Source organism: Myotis daubentonii, chromosome 4, assembly GCF_963259705.1.
Source record: "Myotis daubentonii chromosome 4, mMyoDau2.1, whole genome shotgun sequence".
Lineage (NCBI taxonomy): Eukaryota > Metazoa > Chordata > Mammalia > Chiroptera > Vespertilionidae > Myotis > Myotis daubentonii.
The window spans coordinates 109,446,393-109,464,549 of NC_081843.1; the positions used below are offsets into that span (position 1 = coordinate 109,446,393).

An 18,157-nucleotide genomic window follows, 5' to 3' on the forward strand; every position below is an offset into this window, starting at 1 on the left:
CTCTTAGCTCCCCCCTGCGTTTCCGATCACTGTCAGTGGCAGGGGGCTTCTTCCTGCTTTCCCTTTCGCCTCCCTGCATTGTGCCTACATATGCAAATTAACCGCCATCTTGTTGGCAGTTAACTGCCAATCTTAGTTGGCAGTTAATTTGCATATAGCCCTGATTATCCAATGAAAAGGGTATCGTCGTACACCAATTACCATTTTTCTCTTTTATTAGTGTAGATAGTCTTATAACCAGAAAGCATCAGTTAATTTTCTTTCTAGTTATTTACATTGTGGTTTTAGTTTTGGAGCAAATGAAGTACTTAATATAAAAGTTTCTCAAATTGGATAATATCAATTATGTAGTAATCTTAATCCTAATGTATGAAAATGGCATATTAAGGACATAGTGTTTCCCTCCCAAAATGAGGGCCATTATTAATATTTCACTTCTATTCCCATCTGCCTTTGGAGGGTTAGCCATTCTTCCTCCTTAATCAAGTTAATACTCCACACCTTCCCCAAGACATGCTCATGTTCATAGCAAATGCAGCACTGCAGCTCCTATGCTCTTCTCTAGTACCGCCATGCATTTTACTGCCTCTGAGGTAGGTAACCAGCCACCAGTACTGAATCTACTTGGAGAAGTAAAGGGGGCCATTATATCATGTTTTTTTTATTGTATTTACCAACTTGTGATTTTAATTTAATATCTGCATTAAAGTTTGAGAAAGATGTAGACTATATAAACCACATTGGAATAAAGAGGCATAGCACTAACTTTTTATACTCCCTGAGAACAGAGATGATGTCTCATTCAGCTGTTTCTCCCACTTCTGTAACTGGCACATTTATTAGATTGGATTATAGTGAATGAAATTAATTGAACTAAATTAAATGGAAGCTTAGAACGTAATGTTAAAAACTAAAACATTGAAATATCAGAAAATTATGTTCATTGCTTCATAAATTCAGTAACCTAAAATTTACTTGCAGCTTTTATACTTGGCTTTTTGCCTAATTGTGAAGAATAAATGACAAAATCATAGTGTGATAACATGGTTACAATTACCTAGTATAAGATTAATTTATAGAGGCATAGTACAAAGTTCTTCATGAAATACAATAGAAGAAAATTTATGTCCAGGTGGCTGTTTATCCAACCTTATCTTCTAGCCATGTTATATATCTGCATTTTTCCTGCTAGCACTTTCCCCCCCCCACAACTTCTTTCAGGCATCTCACTATAAAATTCTTATTCTATAAAGATCTCTTTAAAATAAAGGGTTGGGGGGGTTGTGTTTTGGGGGATGTGTGTGTGTGCGCACACGCGTGTGCGTGCATGCGTGTGCTTGCGTGTGTGTAATGTACCAAATGTGCTTGTTAAATTTCTTGTCATTTACCTCAGTGGTTTGTTTGTTTGCTTGCTTTTTTATTTATTAAATTGATTGGGGTGACATTGGTCAACATGGACATACAGGTTTCAGGTGGGGGCTTCTGTTACAAGATCTGTATATTGCACATGTGCCCACCACCCAATGGTTTAGACAAAACATTCAAAACCTTATTTTTTCATAAGTTATGGTTAAGATTCTTTCTAAAATAATTGCTTGGTTTATTGGCGGCTAATTTAATTTTGATCTTAGGTTTGTACGAAGACTACTTTACTTTTACAAGCCTAGCAGTAAATTATATGCCAACCTGGACCTGGGTTTTGCCAAGTCGAAGCAGCTTACAGTCGTGGGCTGCCAGTTTACAGAATTTCTTCTTGAGTCTGAAGAGGTAATAAGCACTTTGAGTATTTTCAAGAGCAAAAGTTTTTTATTGTATTTTCTCCCTTTTTCTTCTGAATATGTATAAATATTTAGACACATAGGGAATGAGCACAGACCTAAATTTGAATCCTGCTAGTTTTGTGACTTTGGGCAGTAATTTGCCTTCAAGAAAAACTGGTTTACTCCTTGTAAAATGGAAAATAACACCATCTTCATGTAGCATTGTGTCTACTGGGATTAAGTACAACAATGTTATATTTTTTATTAAAAACAATAAGGTACTCAGGTGATTGACAATCTTTTATTTGTAACTTCATCATTATTAAATTTTTTGGACTTGATTAAAGTTAATTGTTCTAATTATAGGTACTAAGTGCTTTTCTAAGAATATCACAATGTATTTGCTTTTAGGATGGGCAAGGGTACTTAGAAGATCTAGTAAAAGATATTGTTCAGTGGCTCAATGCCTCCTCTGGAATGAAACCTGAAAGAAGTCTTCAAAATAACGGCTTATTGACCACCCTTAGTCAACACTACTTTTTATTTATTGGAACACTTTCTTGCCACCCTCATGGAGTCAAAATGCTGGAAAAATGCAGCGTATTTCAGTGGTGAGCATCTCTAGATTCTGTTTTCACTTGTCATTAAATGATTTCTTTTAGAAAAGCCTGTTCATATTAGGAATTTAAAAATGTTTAGTGAATTAACAAATTGATACAATAATTTCTAATAAACTTCATTATTTTTATTCTGTGTTTTTTTTTAGTCTCCTTAACCTTTGCTCCTTGAAAAACCAAGATCACTTGCTAAAACTGACTGTTTCCAGCTTGGATTACAGCAGAGACGGGCTGGCCAGAGTCATCCTCTCCAAGATCCTCACTGCAGCCACTGATGTGAGTATAACAGACAGTGATACTGTTGTTTTTTAAATAACTAGGTACTTTATTGTTTTATAGACTTTAGTCAGTTAATTTCCTTTTTAAACTTTAAAATTAATTATAAATTGTAAGGATATAGGATGGAATTTGAGCTTACTGTAAAATTTTAGTTCTTCCAAAGAACTCCATCCAGTACTCATATTTTTATTTAAAGGGGAGGAAGCAGCTAGATAGGAACAGAAATATTTTATTTTACTAGCACTGAAAAAATATTCATACAAGAACTAGATCATCAATCCCAGTTTTTTGCCCTTTTCAAGTAGCAGAATTGTCCCAAAACAAAGTCAGATAGGCTATTCGTGGTGAAGTTTGTGGTGTTTTTTAAAAATGTTTCCGGGGGGGTTGGGAGGGGTAATGTGTAATAAGGTATTACACATATATAATACCTTAATCAATAAAGAAATAAAAAAATTAAATAAATAAAAATGTTTTCATTTGTCTTTATAGGCCTGTAGGCTCTATGCAACCAAACATTTAAGAGTATTATTGAGAGCTAATGTTGAATTCTTCAATAACTGGGGAATTGAATTACTAGTGACCCAGCTACATGATAAAAACAAAACAATTTCTTCTGAAGCTCTTGATATCCTTGATGAAGCCTGTGAAGACAAGGTGATGCTTCATTATTTTCTAATAAAGTATGCAGACATCAATTTTAATAGAAAACTATGAAATTATAATGTGTATATTATAGGTATTTTGAAAATAGAGAATATACTATGTTAGTGCAATTTTTCAATTTGCCTAATTATTTATTTTAGGCCAATCTTCATGCTCTTATTCAGATGAAGCCAGCTTTATCCCACCTTGGGGACAAAGGTTTGCTTCTCCTTCTGAGGTAAATTTTAAATCAGTCTTCTTGCAGTTCTGTTTTCTGTGTGTTCTCTGGTGGTATATGTCAAAGCTGGATTCCATCCCAAAAAGGAGGTCAGCTGTAAACTTGTGAAAGGGGCCTGCTTTCGGACCTTGGGCATCCTCTAAATCTTTAGTGTTTCTTTTACATCCTGTGTCTCGTGCATTTCATGGCATTTTCTCTAGTGTGATTAGATTTGTGTGTTTTTTGCAAAGATTGTGAGAATGTATTTGTATTTGAAGTACAATCAATAATAACCGACCTTTTTGTTTTAGGTAGGAGCTGTATCTAGTCTTTAAGCTCCTTAAACAGATTTTTTGTTTGAGATATTTTAGTCTTTAATGTGTTTTGTCAGATTCAATGTTAAACTATCGATTGTTTTCATTTTCAGATTTCTTTCCATTCCAAAAGGGTTTTCCTATCTGAATGAAAGGGGTTATGTAGCAAAACAATTGGAAAAGTGGCACAAGGTAACTTTCTATTGAATAAGATTCAATTTGTATGTATTAACTTAGAAGATAGATTTGTGAACTTGGATGTTTTTATTATATCATCAATATTTTGAAACGAAGGATGTTAATATTTAAATTTTATCTGAAGTCAGGTCTTAAAATTCTATATAATTATTTGTATTTATATTTATCCTTTTTTAAGCTACAGTTATTTGTTATTGAATTATTGATTTTGTGTATATTCTATTTAAATTTAGTTCATTTCAGTGCCTACATAATATATTACTTTAATTTTTTTAAATCTTTACCTGAGGGTTTGTTTTTATTGGTTTTAGAGAGAGAAACATCAATTGGTTGCCTTCTTTACGTGCCTTAACCGGGGATTAAACATATGACCCTTCCATGCACGGGATGGTGCTCCAGTCAACTGAGCCACACCAGCCAGGGCTACCTTAATTTTTATAACCACTCTTGTTTTGATGGGTATTTAAATTGTTACCAGTGTTTTTGTTTCGTAAACAGTATTTGCTGAATACTCTAGCATAGATCAGGTGTCCCACATACTTTGAATAATTATAAAAGCAATAAATGTATTTATTAAAATACATTTCAGTTTCAAAATTGTGCTATCAGCTGTTACAGTGTGTATATATTTTTTGGGGGATACCCTGTATATCTTTCCATACTTTTGTAAGTATGTCTATTGGATAAAGTTCTAAAAACATAATGGTGGAGTTAAAATGTATGTGAATTTAAATTTTTGATAAATACTGTTAAATTGCTTCTACAGAGGTTCTACCAATTTTTTAAAGCACTTTGAAGTGAAGATCTTTTGCAGTAAAGATGGCAATGTGATTGACTAAATGTTTTAGTTGGAAACATTTTTTACTTTTGATCTGATTTACATCAGTGGGAAAAGAGATATTATTTCTTACTAAAAGTTGCTAAAATGATAGAACTCAGTTAATTTCCTTTTTAAAATTTCAAGTGAATATCTTCAGTGTTTAATATTAAGAAGCTATTTTTTTAATGGGGAAAGGGATTGAAATAAGGTAAAAAACAAAATTAACAACTTACTAGTGTGGACCCCATTGATTGAAAATGAGGTCAGAGGAGTATAAGCAGAAATATTTTGGGTGCGCTAGAATATTTACATTCACAGTACTTTGTTCTACTCTTTTTAAAAATGTCTTAAATTTCTTAAATAGATATTTTTCTCATATTTATGCTCTAAGGCTTGCTAGGTACCTAACATAAATTTAGTGAATTTATGAAACTATATACAATTAAAACAATATTATCTTCTAGGAATATAATTCAAAATATGTTGATTTGATTGAGGAACAACTTAATGAAGCACTTACTACTTATCGGAAGCCGATTGATGGCGATAACTATGTTCGTCGGAGTAACCAAAGGTACCAACAGTTAATGGAATAATTTATTACTGATCCTCAAATATAAAATTTAAAAACATTTTGTAATCATTAATTTCTGAAGTTTTCTGAGTACTTGGATATTCTATTTCTTACACTGACAAAAATGTTCTTAGAGGATGGCATTGATTGTTCAAAAATTCCAGTGGCATTCCTAGCGTACAGAGAATACCCTTACATATAAGGCATTCAAATACCCTTCATGCTCTTACTATTACTAGTCTATCTTTCTTAGTCTCGGCTCTCTTACTGTTACTTTGAGACCAGATAAACTATTATTTTTCTAGAGAAATCATCATGCATTCCACCTCCATTTTTATTTATGCTGGGGAGTTATATCTAATAACTATATCTGTCTAATACTAGTACTTTGTTATTAGTAATTGTTTAGTTAGCATATTTCAAATGAACCGATAGGTATATCAATCATCTTTATTATACTAGATTACAGCGTCCTCATGTCTACCTGCCTGTACACCTTTATGGACAACTGGTACACCACAAAACAGGCTGTCATTTGTTGGAAGTACAGGTAAAAACATAGTCTGCTTATTTAAGTAGCTACAAAGTAGGGAAAAACCTTAATTTTGTTAAAGTATTATTTTTGCAAAAATTTCTCAAAAGTCTTAAGGTCGGTGGCATATTGCTTTTAAAGCATTCATCTTGTAATGGACTCAGGTAGTCTGTGTTTGTAATCTTTAGACATATTATTAGCTTGCACGCATTTCCTTGATTTATGTGTCACCTTTTGCAAAACTAATTTGTTACATAAAATCTGTAACCAGTGAAGGTCTGAGTTTTTCCTTTATAGTGTTTTGGGGAAGATTGTCTTAGTAAAAACATTCTAAAGAACTGAGTTTCTTCACTCCTCTTATTGCGAAATTAAACTGAATCTGATACCAGATTCAGTTACCTTTGGTGAGCACCGAAGTGGTATGCTCAATGTACTATTATCTATATAGTATTATAAAATTTTGGTGTTAATGTATTATTTTCTATTTAAATAATAATTATGACTAATATTTTTGTAATACTAAGTATCAAGTCCACATGGCTAATGAGTGCTAATTCTAGGATATTAGCTGAAAGTCCATGCTGCTGCTTAAGAAATTTTACATAAAATTATTTTAGAATTATAAATATGCAAGATTTATAGAAGGCAAACCTTAAATAGGTTTTCAGATATAATAAGAAAATACATTGAAAACTGTTTCTTATATGTTTTTTTTCCTCTTTCTCCAGAATATTATTGCAGAGCTCTGTCACAACGTTCGTACACCAGATTTAGATAAATGGGAAGAAATTAAAAAACTGAAAGCATCTCTTTGGGCCTTGGTTTGTAACAAACACTTCTATAAGATTTTCATAATGTTTTATTTTTATAATTTTCCCATTAATAGTAAATAAATAAAAATGATTTTATATGGAACATTATATTCTATGACCAATATTGTTCCTGCTCCTTTAAATATTAAATTTTAGCTGGAAAATAGATGACTAAACTATTAGTTCTCTTGCTAAGGGAAATCGAACATTAATTCCTAAAGTTTCTTATTTGAGGTTTATTTCACATTTTTTCCTTATAGATGGGATTAAATTTTTCTCTTTTTTGCTAGCTTTCCAAATCTTTCTTTTTTAAAATACATTTTTATTGATTTCAGAGAGGAAGGGAGAGAGAGATAGAAACATCAGTGATGAAGAAGAATCATTGATTAGCTGCCTCCTGCATGCTCCCTACTGGGAGCTGAGCCCGCAACCCAGGCATGTGTCCTTGACCAGAATTCAACCCGGGACCCTTCAGTCCGCAGTCCAACATTCTATCCACTGAACCAAAACAGCTAGGGCTTGCTTTCCAAATCTCTTGTATGAAAGTGGATATAAGTGATTTCTTTTCTTTCAGGGAAATATTGGCTCATCAAATTGGGGACTCAATTTGCTGCAGGAAGAAAATGTGATTCCAGATATACTAAAACTTGCGAAACAGTGTGAGGTTCTTTCCATCAGAGGGTAAGAACTTTCCATCATTCAACTCAGAAGTCTTTCTAGGGTATAATATACTAGAGGCCCGATGCACAAAATTCATGCAAGAATAGGCCTTCCTTCCTCCAGCTGCTGGTACCGGCTTCCCTCTGACACCCGGGACCCAGGCTTCCCTCACAGCCCTGGCTTTGTCCAGAAGCACGTCCAGTCTACTTAGTATTTTACACTTTTGTTATTATAGACTAGAGGCCCAGTGCACAAAAATTTGTGCACTCGGGGGAAGGGGGGTCCCTCAGACCGGCCTGTGCCCTCTCGCAGTCTGGGACCCCTCGGGAAATAATGACCTGCTGGCTTAGGCCTGCTTCCGGGTGGCTAGAGGGCAGGCCCAATCCCTAGGTTCAGCCCCTGGTCGGGCTCAGAGCAGGGCCAATTGGGGAGTTGGGGCGCCTTCCCCTGTCATGCACAGAGCAGGGCAGATTGGGAGGTTGCGATGCCACCCTCAGTCACGCTCAGGGTAGGGCCGATTGGGGGGTTGGGGCACTGCCCCCTGTCACACTCAAGGCAGGGTCGATGGGGAGGTTGCAGTGCCACCCCCTGTCACGCACAGAGCAGGGCCCATCAGGGGGGTTGGGGCTCCATACCCTGTCACGCACAGAGCAGGGCCCATCAGGGGGTTGAGGAGCTCCCCCCTGTCACTCACAGAGTAGGGCCGATAGGGGAGTTGGGGCACCGCCCCCTGTCACACTCAGGGCAGGGCGGATCAGGGGGTTGGGGCGCCGCCCTCTATCACCCACAGAGCAGGGCCGATCAGGGGGTTGGGGCGCCGCCACTGTCACACTCAGGACAGGGCAAATGGGGAGGTTACGACTCTACCCCATCACACACAGAGCAGGGCCCGTGGGGAGGGGGGGGTTGGGGCGCCGCCCTCTAACACCCACAGAGCAGGGCCGATCAGGTGGTTGGGGCGCCGCCACTCTCACACTCAGGGCAGGGCCAATGGGGAGGTTATGGCTCTACCCCGTCACACACAGAGCAGGGCCCGTGGGGGGCAGGGAGGTTGGGGCCCCGCCCCCTGTCACACACAGAGCTGCAGGACGATCAGGGGGTTTGGGCGCTGCCCCCTGTCACGCTGATCCCGGTGCCGGGAGGCCTCGTGGCTCCGCTGATCCTGGTGCTGGGAGGCATATTACCCTTTTACTATATAGGATAGAGGCCTGGTGCACGGGTGGGGGCCGGCTGGTTTGCCCTGAAGGGTGTCCTGGATCAGGGTGGCGCTCCCGTTTGGGCTCCTGGCCAGCCTGGGTGAGGGGATGATGGCTGTTTGCAGCTGGTCACACACCCTTCAGGGTGGGGGTCCCCACTGGGGTGCCTGGCCAGTTTGGCTGAGGGGCTGAGGGCTGTTTTCAGGCTGGCAGGTGACTGAAGCTCCCAACCGCTCCTTTTTTTTCTTTTTTTCTTCTTTTATTCTGGGCCAGCTTTAGCTCTGAGGCCTCAGCTGCTGAAAACAGGTTTCTGGCCTGTGTTTACATCTGTATTTGATACAATGTTGCGGTCTGGCTGGCTGAAGCCCTGCTGAGTAAAGCAGTTTCTGGGGTTTTGTTTATCTTCTATATTCGCAACATAGTTGCTTAGAGTTGCAGCTGAGAGGCCAGCAAGTCAGGCGGGGAACGTTGGAGTTCTCCGTCACTGAAGCAAGCAAGCAAGCCTCCCTGTTCGCATCAGCTGCCTGGCTGCCGGCCGCCATCTTGGCTGCCAGTTAATTTGCATATCTTGGCCCTACTCTGTGAGTGACAGGGGGATTAGCCAATGGGAAGGGTAGCGGTCGTACGCCAATTACCATGTTTCTCTTTTATTAGTGTAGATTGTTCTTCACTAATAGGTATAAGGGAAGAGCATTTTATGACTCAAAATTAACTCACTGGGAGTCCTAACGATAGGGATTTTTAAATGCATTAAGCTAAGCACCTTAAGGAGCATCTCGTTACATTACTATTCTATTTTTCTCATTACAGTTTACTTTGCAGATAAACAGTGAAGTGTAGTGTGTGTCTAATATCCAGTGGTCCAGTAGTCCAAATATTTCAAATTTATCCCAGAAAAGTTAATATATATGGTTTTTTGTTGCATTATATTCTTGTCAATTATTTCATTATAATTAGTATTTTTATAAGGAAGGTTTTTTGTGTTATTTATTACTTCTAATTTACCCCTAACTCGTTTCAATACATTTTTCCACAAGCCTAACAGTTTTTAATGGCTTTTGAAGAAAAATGGAATGTACACATAGCAACCTAATACTTTGTGAGTGCTTTAAGAATTCTCAGTTTGGAATTATAAACTGTTACTACTACATCTTTTACATTTAGGACCTGCGTGTATGTGCTTGGACTCATAGCCAAAACCAAACAAGGCTGTGATATTCTAAAATGTCATAACTGGGATGCTGTAAGGCACAGTCGCAAACATCTGTGGCCAGTGGTTCCCGATGATGTGGATCAGCTCTGTAATGAGCTCTCATCTATCCCAAGCACCTTGAGTTTGAACTCAGAGTCAACCAGCTCTAGACATAACAGTGAGAGTGAGTCTGCGCCATCAAGTGAGTATTGTGACATATTCCTATAAAGTTAGCCAGTTAACATTTGTATTTGAATATCAAAATCTATGTGTATTTGTTCCATTTCTAATTTACCTTTTTCTAAGATAATATGGCAATAGTAGCCTCTTGAAGAATGCGTATCTTTTCACAACAGTGTGTATAGTCAGAACCTACATTTTTTCTCCCCTTCCTTTCTCAATAGCCTTTGGAAAAATCCCACTTTCAGAGTTAAATAATAAGCCATGTGCCAGGAGAACTGTTCTGCTTTTTTGCTTGTCATGTAATCTAAGTAAATGTCTATTTGCCAACCTTCTTCATTTACATAGTTTTTAATTCATTTTTCAGATACAGAGATTGTTGACTCATAATACTTGTGTTTGTTGACTCATAATACTTGTGTTAAAAGATATATTCACATGTTCATTTTTGAGAGAAGAGATAAATTTAACCCTTCATTTTTTACAATGTTTTTCTTATTCAGCTATTAAAAATTAATTTTCTGAAACATGTCACTACTCGGTACCACCACTTTGCTCGTCATTTTTATGTGCTGTTATTAATCAGTCCTTTGGTCGCAGGTATGTTCATAATGGAGGACGACCGGTTTGGCAGCAGCTCCACTAGTACATTCTTCCTCGACATCAGTGAGGACACAGAGCCATCCTTTTTTGATCGGCCTGGACCTGTAAAGGATAAAAATTCATTCCCTTTCTTTGGGTCTAGCAAACTTGTGAAGAATCGTATCTTAAATTCCCTTACTTTGCCCAATAAAAAACATCGCAGTAGCAGTGATCCAAAAGGAGGGAAACTGTCATCTGAAAACAAGACAAGCAACAGGCGGATCAGAACTCTCACGGATCCTAGTGTTGACTTCATTCAGAGTGATGACTTTACACCCATATCCACAGTGCAGAAAACATTACAGTTAGAAACTTCATTTGTGGGGAATAGGCATATAGAAGACACTGGTAGTACTCCAAGTATTGGAGATAATGACTTAAAATTCACCAAGAGTCTTGGTACAGAGAATCACAGAGAAAACACAAGCCGAGAGAGATTAGTTGTGGAAAGTTCAACAAGCTCGCATATGAAGATGCGTAGCCAAAGTTTCAATACAGACACTACAACAAGTGGCATAAGTTCAATGAGCTCAAGCCCCTCCCGAGAGACAGTAGGGGTGGATGCTACGACTGTGGACACAGACTGTGGAAGTATGAGTACTGTGGTAAGTACTAAAACTGTTAAGACGAGCCACTATTTGACGCCACAGTCTAACCATCTATCTCTCTCCAAGTCAAATTCAGTATCCCTGGTGCCTCCGGGTTCTTCTCATACACTTCCCAGAAGAGCACAGTCCCTTAAAGCACCCTCTATCGCTACAATTAAAAGTCTAGCAGATTGTAACTTCAGTTACACAAGTTCTAGAGATGCCTTTGGCTACGCTACACTGAAAAGGTTACAGCAACAAAGAATGCATCCATCTCTGTCTCATTCTGAAGCTTTGGCATCGCCAGCAAAAGATGTGCTATTTACTGATACCATCACCATGAAGGCCAACAGCTTCGAGTCCAGGTTAACACCAAGCAGGTGAGTAAACATGCATTTAAAATGAACAGTAATGGTTGCATTGTAACAGACTTAAATGGAAAGCATTAGTTAGGTTTTCCCTCTACATAAAAGCCTCCAAACTGACCTATTACCATTGTTTACTATGGTAGGCTGTAAGCTCCTAGTTACCCGATATGATTTGAAATGGATTCTTGCAGCTGCGAGGGGGGAAAAGAAACTCATTTAGGCCCTGAAAGTAAACATACATGCTTTTCAAAGACAAGTCACAAGCTTTTTTTTTTTTTTTTTTTTTTATTTTATTCTCGCTTCTGCAAGGATCGATTTTAAAAAGAAGCATGTCGGGGGAATCAGGAGCTTAAGACCTACAATAACAAACAACTTTTTCAGGTAGGTCAATTTAAGGCTCCAAAAGTTGACCTCTTTTTTTTTTAAATAACTAAAAATTTTAGGGAAATTATTTTCAGTTTTAAGTATTATCAAGTCAGAACCTAATTTACATAAAAAATTATTTGGCCTTTCAGGATTCAGCAATACCAATTTGCCTGTGCTCAAGAACATTTAGGGAATTTCTATGTCATATCTAAAGATTATATAGCAAGCTGGTCAAAGTAAAAAATTTAGGGGTGCAGTGTTAAATTTGGTTATTGCAAAAATTTCTTTACCTATTATTTTTGTTGGGCCAAATACTTCTAAAACTTTTTTAGTTTCAGATTATTCAGTTACATTTATTTAGTATTTGTTAGGTACTAAGAATAGTGCCTGACATATATTAAGTAGTCAATAAAAGTTAGCTGTCATCATCATCATCATTGGTAATCATTTTTTAATGTAATCCATTTGGTTCTTATATAACCAAAATATTAATCACATTAAGTTGTTATTAAGCAATTTTGTTTCAGTAATGCTAACATATTTAGTAGATGGAGTTCCTGTTAGCAGATAATTGTATCTCTTGTAGAATTTCATAAAATATACAGTAATGGATCATTTAACCTGGAACACACTGGCTTTGGCAACCTCATCAATTCAGAACAGAGCCAGAAAACCTCTCAACAGCTCACCAGTATAAACGTAGGCAGTAAAAGTTCATGAATTTTATTCAAAGGAGGTGCCTCTGACCTGCATTCAAAGTTTATTAATATTTATTTCAACAGCTAGTATGTGTGGTTTTCAGGCCCATAGAAGCAACAATTAGAAGTTTTTATTGAGGCACACTGTAACAGGAAAGGTCAGCTGATAAAATTGGTAGCAGAGGAGGAAACTTTAATATTACCAGAAAGTATTTGAAAACTCAGAAAACCACAGTAGCCTGGTAGCATTCAGCCAGGGGCAGTAAGGAACACAGCACCCCAAAATAAACAGTAGGAGCACCACCATCTTACAGCTCAGCAGTGACCCGAGTGCTATTAACTCTGAGCCATCTGATTAGGTTCATTGTATCTTATTGAAGCAGGCATTTCTATCCAAGTTGAATAAAAAGCACAGATAAAAAGTGTAGTGCTTAAATATTCAAAAGAATAAACCAGAAAGACATTTATCCCAAGTTGCTTATTCTCTAACCACTCTGGGTTCTTAGGATCTTATTTCCTGTAGTCTCTGTTAGAACAGGAGAAGAAGATTTGGAAATTTCCTAGAGTAAAATGCCAAATCATTGGCATTATAAAGAATGAATAGGTGAGAGAAAATATTTCTTGCGAGAGAAATAATAAAAACAAGAATAAGCAGTCAAGAGAAACAGGAACAGCTTACGCAAAGGCATGGAGGCTTAACAGCACTCATGTTCATCAGGTCTTTCATTCATACTCCAACTGTATCGAGAATTTACTTTGTACCGGGTTCCATGGAGGGAAAATCGTGTTGGCATTAGTCTTCCTATTTGGTTAATGCAGAGACAATGAAAACAATGATGATAACTATAAATTTACTTTAAAATAGTGGCTTGGAATCCAGGCTGAGAAGATTTTTCCTTTTTTCATTTTCTTAATAAAATTAGAAGAGTAGGCATACTGATACCTGTGGTATAATGGATAGCATGAATCCAGCAATCTTAAAAACATATCTCACTCAGGTTGTGCCTTGGAGCATAGTAGGAAAAACACTGAACTAGGAATCCTTAATCCTGAGTTTTAGTCCTGACACTGAGTAAATGAACTTGGACAGAGTTCTACAAATCCTGCCATAATGTCTCTTATGCCTGGAATTCAATAGCTCTGCAGACCTCAGCAATCTAGAACAAAGCCAGGCAAACCTCTCAGCCAGTTGCTCACTGTCATAAATCTCTGTAGTAAAAGTTCATGAATTTTTCTCTATTTGCACTTCATGTGCCTCCCTTACTGGAGACTGGACTAGATTGTATGTTTTGTTGTGTGTTTTTTTGTTATTGTTGTTCTTACTTCAGAGAGGGAGAGAGAGATAGAAGCATCACTGATGAGGGAGAATCATTGATCAGTTGCCTCCTGCACGCCCCCCAATGGGAGTGCCCTTGACCAGAATCGAACCTGGGACCCTTTAGTCTGCAGGCCAATGCTCTATCCACTGAGCCAAATCAGCTAGGACTAGATCGTAAGTTTTGAGATTTTTAAATGTTGCTTTCTTCACAAAACATTTCTATGGAAACCTAATAATATGTGGAAAAGATTAAATGGAGCTACTCTGGTTGAACTAGAGATTGAAAAAGCGAGTAATCCTTTTCTGCCCACTCCAGTAGACCTTGAGTTTTATGTAGTTAGAGAGGTATAACAGTACACTTTAAAAACCACTCACCTATTTTTTGAAATACATAAATTTTAATTAGGGGTGGTTTTTAGTTGGAGATTAGTACAAATTAAGAGTGGTTTTAGCTAAGATAACTTTATTTATTTTACTTATTAATTTTTTAAAACCTCACCTGAGGATATGTTTTTCATTGATTCCAGAGAGAAAGAGGACAGGAAGGGAGGGGGGAAAGAGAGAGAAACATCGATGTAAGAGAGAAACATGATGGGCTGCCTCCCATTTGTGCCCTGACCAAGGATCGAACCCCCATCTTGGGTATGTGCCTGGACTGGGGCATGGACGATGTTCCAACCAACTGAGCCACACTGGCCAGGGCACTATGATGATTTTAATAGCTACTATTTATGAAGCATTTATTTTGTGTGCTTTACAAGTAATTCTTTGTTTTAATACCAGGCTACACTGTTACAGTTTATTTTTTTAACATGTTTTTATTGATTTTTAGAGAGGGATAGAGAGATAGAAGCATCATTGATCAGCTGCCTCCTGCTCAGCCCCTACTGGAGATTGAGCCCACAACCCAGGCATGTGCCCTGACCTCTTGGTTCATGGGTTGATGCTCAACCACGGAGCCACACTGGCCGGACTACATATTACACTTTAAGTGACTTGGGTTTCCAAATACCAATATGTATATACTGTGGAACCTTGAGTAGTTCCTTGTATATACAAAGCAGATCCCTAGTAAATATTTTAGCATGTCTATTGCGTGAATAAGAATCTGTCTGAGAAAGGTGCCTATTAGTAGGCCATATTTGTTATGGAATCACTGGTAAGGAGTACATTGAGGAAATATTTCATATAAGGCTATCTTGTAGTTACAAATGATACTATTTTTGCTATTTTGTGTCTGACTTCTGTCTACATGAATCTTATGTTGATAAAGCATTGAAATAATTATCATTGAAAAAAAGGTAAGAAATTATTCTTATTTTCATAAAAATAATATTAGAATTATACCTGGAAGACCATAACATTGTTTTTGGTAACAATCAACATTACTGATAACCTTTTTTCTATCAGTTTATAACAGCTAAATATTTTCAAGAGTTTATATGTTCTCAGTAGATAAGATAGCCCTGTTTAGTATTTGACTAGCTATTAGCTACTTATTTTTTGTGAATATATGAAAATAAAATTTTTTTATGGTCAATATTATAAATCAGAACACTAATGCAAGTGATTTTTATGGTATTATAGGTTCATGAAAGCTTTAAGTTATGCTTCGTTAGATAAAGAAGATTTATTGAGTCCTATTAACCAAAATACCCTGCAGCGATCATCCTCAGTGAGGTCCATGGTGTCCAGTGCGACGTACGGGAGCTCAGATGACTATATTGGTCTTGCTCTTCCTGTAGACATCAACGATATATTCCAGGTATCCTAAATCCTCTTGTTTTCTTATGAGTTGGTTTCCTTCTTGCTAGAAATTATAGAGTGAATACTAATTTGGAGAAAGTGATTTTTAAAGCAGTTTAAAGAAATTTTATGAAAATTATTTCACCTTTCTCACTTGTTACATATTCTTTTTTGTTTTGTTTTTAAAATCTTGTTTAATTTTTTATTAATAAATCTTTATTGTTCAGATTATTACAGTTGTTCCTCTTTTTTCCCCCCAGAGCTCCCCTCCACACGGTTCCCATCCCACTCTCTGCCCTTACCCCCCCCCACTGTCCTCATCCATAGGTGTACAATTTTTGTCCAGTCTCTTCTCGCACCCTCCACACCCCTTACCCCCCGAGAATCGTCAGTCCACTCCCTTTCTATGCCCCTGATTCTCTTATATTCACCAGTTTACTCTGTTCATCAGATTTTTTATTCACTTGATTTTTAGATTCACTTGTTGATAGATATGTATTTGTTGTCACTTTGTTGTTCATAATTTTTATCTTTACCTTTTTCTTCTTCCCCTTCTTAAAGAATACCCTTCAGCATTTCATATAATACTGGTTTGGTGGTGATGAACTCCTTTAGCTTTTTCTTATCTGTGAAGCTCTTTATCTGATCTTCAATTCTAAATGATTGCTTTGCTGGGTAGAGTAATCTTGGTTATAGGTTCTTGCTATTCATCACTTTGAATATTTCTTGCCACTCCCTTCTGGCCTGCATGGTTTCTGTTGAGAAATCAGCTGATAGTCGGATGAGTAACTGTTTTTCTTTTGCTGCTTTTAAGATTCTCTCTTTGTCTTTTGCTCTTGACATTTTAATTATGATGTGTGTTGGGGTGGTCCTCTTTGGATTCCTTTTGTTTGGGGTTCTCTGCGCTTCCTGGACTTGTAAGTCTATTTCTTTCATCAGGTAGGGGAAGTTTTCTGTCATTATTTCTTCAAATAGATTTTCAATATCTTGCTCTCTCTCTTCTTCTGGCACCCCCATAATTTGGATGTTGGTACGCTTAAAGTTATCCCAGAGGCTCCTTACACTGTCTTCATATTTTTGGATTCTTTTTTCTTTTTGCTTTTCTGGTTGGGTGTTTTTTGCTTCTTCGTATTTCAAATCTTTGACTTGATTCTTGGGGTCCTCTAGTCTGCTGTTGGATCTCTGTATATTATTCTTTATTTCAGTAAGGGTATGCTTAATTTCTAATTGGTCCTTTTTCATATCCTTGACAGTCTCACTAAATTTCTTGGAGGTTTCTAGAAGATTCTTGAGTTACCTTATAATCGTGGTTTTGAACTCTGTATCCAGTAGTTTGCTTTCCTCCATTTCTTTGGTTTGTGATCTGTTTCTTTGTCTCCACATTTTGGCTGCTTCCCTGTGTTGGTAGAGTGGCTTTGTGTGCTAGGTGTCCTATAGGGCCCAGTGGCTCAGCCTCCCTAATTACCTAAGGTGGACACTCTTGGTGCACCCCTTTGTGGGCTGTGTGCACAGTCTTGTTGTAGTTAAGTCTTGATTGCTGTTGGTATCACTGTGAGGAATTGACCACCAGGCCAGTTGGCTGTGAGGACCAGCTGTGTCTACAGTGGGAGAACTGCTGTGCTGGAGATACCGTTATGGAGCAGGACGTGATTCGGTGGGGCTTTGGTGCTCACTAAGTCTGCCCTTAAGTGTGTCGTTTATGGATGTGAAGAGTTGTACTCTGTTATGGTCTCACTCTGACCACTGGGTACACTGGCTCTTGGATCTCCAAGGAGGTGCAAAGTCAGCCACTGCCTGAGGCCACCCAGTAGGAGCTACAGAGAGATCTGCAGATTCCTCCTCTTTGTTTGAGGTTTAGAAGTGCCCAGATGAGGCCCAGCTGTGAAGCAATGCAGGCTGCTGTCTAGAACAGTGGTCAGCAAACTGCGGCTTGCGAGTCACATGCAGCTCTTTGGCCCCTTGAGTGTGGCTCTAACTAAGCCTTAGGAGTACCTTAATTAAGTTAATAACAATATACCTACCTATATAGTTTAAGTTTAAAAAATTTGGCTCTCAAAAGAAATTTCAGTCGTTGTACTGTTGATATTTGGCTCTGTTGACTAATGAGTTTGCGGACCACTGGTCTAGGCCTTCTTTTGGAAGCTTTGGCGCTCTTTGACCCAGTTGCAGTTTGTTAGATTTTAGATTGCAAAAGAACAGCCCATTCATATGCAAAAGCCTCTGCTCATTGCTTGGGTGGGGTTGTAAATTGGGAGGGGCGGGGCCTCAGGGAATCAACAAAGTGGAGCAAACCACAATGGCTGCCAGTCAGCCCTGCCTCGGAGAGTTCCCTGGGTCTCTGTGTCCCATGGCCCCGTGCAGGAACAATGATCGCTGCAAGCACCTCTGAGATAGCCGCCCTCGCATTCTGGTCTGATGCCAGACAGTCCAGTTTCTCCC

At 38.0% G+C, this 18,157-nt stretch overlaps 1 protein-coding gene across 7 annotated transcripts in view; it reads left to right on the plus strand.

The window, feature by feature from the left end:
• RICTOR (RPTOR independent companion of MTOR complex 2) overlaps positions 1-18,157 on the plus strand; it is a 100,327-nt gene that overhangs the window by 71,340 nt on the left and 10,830 nt on the right. For 6 of the 7 annotated variants that reach the window (XM_059694895.1, XM_059694899.1, XM_059694897.1 and 3 more), the window contains 14 exons: positions 1,632-1,767; positions 2,172-2,371; positions 2,527-2,653; positions 3,146-3,310; positions 3,460-3,536; positions 3,943-4,021; positions 5,312-5,421; positions 5,884-5,971; positions 6,682-6,774; positions 7,340-7,446; positions 9,786-10,015; positions 10,594-11,602; positions 11,900-11,971; positions 15,560-15,737. In XM_059694895.1, coding sequence (XP_059550878.1) covers positions 1,632-1,767; positions 2,172-2,371; positions 2,527-2,653; positions 3,146-3,310; positions 3,460-3,536; positions 3,943-4,021; positions 5,312-5,421; positions 5,884-5,971; positions 6,682-6,774; positions 7,340-7,446; positions 9,786-10,015; positions 10,594-11,602; positions 11,900-11,971; positions 15,560-15,737 — 2,671 coding nt within the window. The remainder of the gene's footprint in view (positions 1-1,631; positions 1,768-2,171; positions 2,372-2,526; positions 2,654-3,145; positions 3,311-3,459; positions 3,537-3,942; positions 4,022-5,311; positions 5,422-5,883; positions 5,972-6,681; positions 6,775-7,339; positions 7,447-9,785; positions 10,016-10,593; positions 11,603-11,899; positions 11,972-15,559; positions 15,738-18,157) is intronic. The other variant, XM_059694896.1, reaches the window with a different exon arrangement.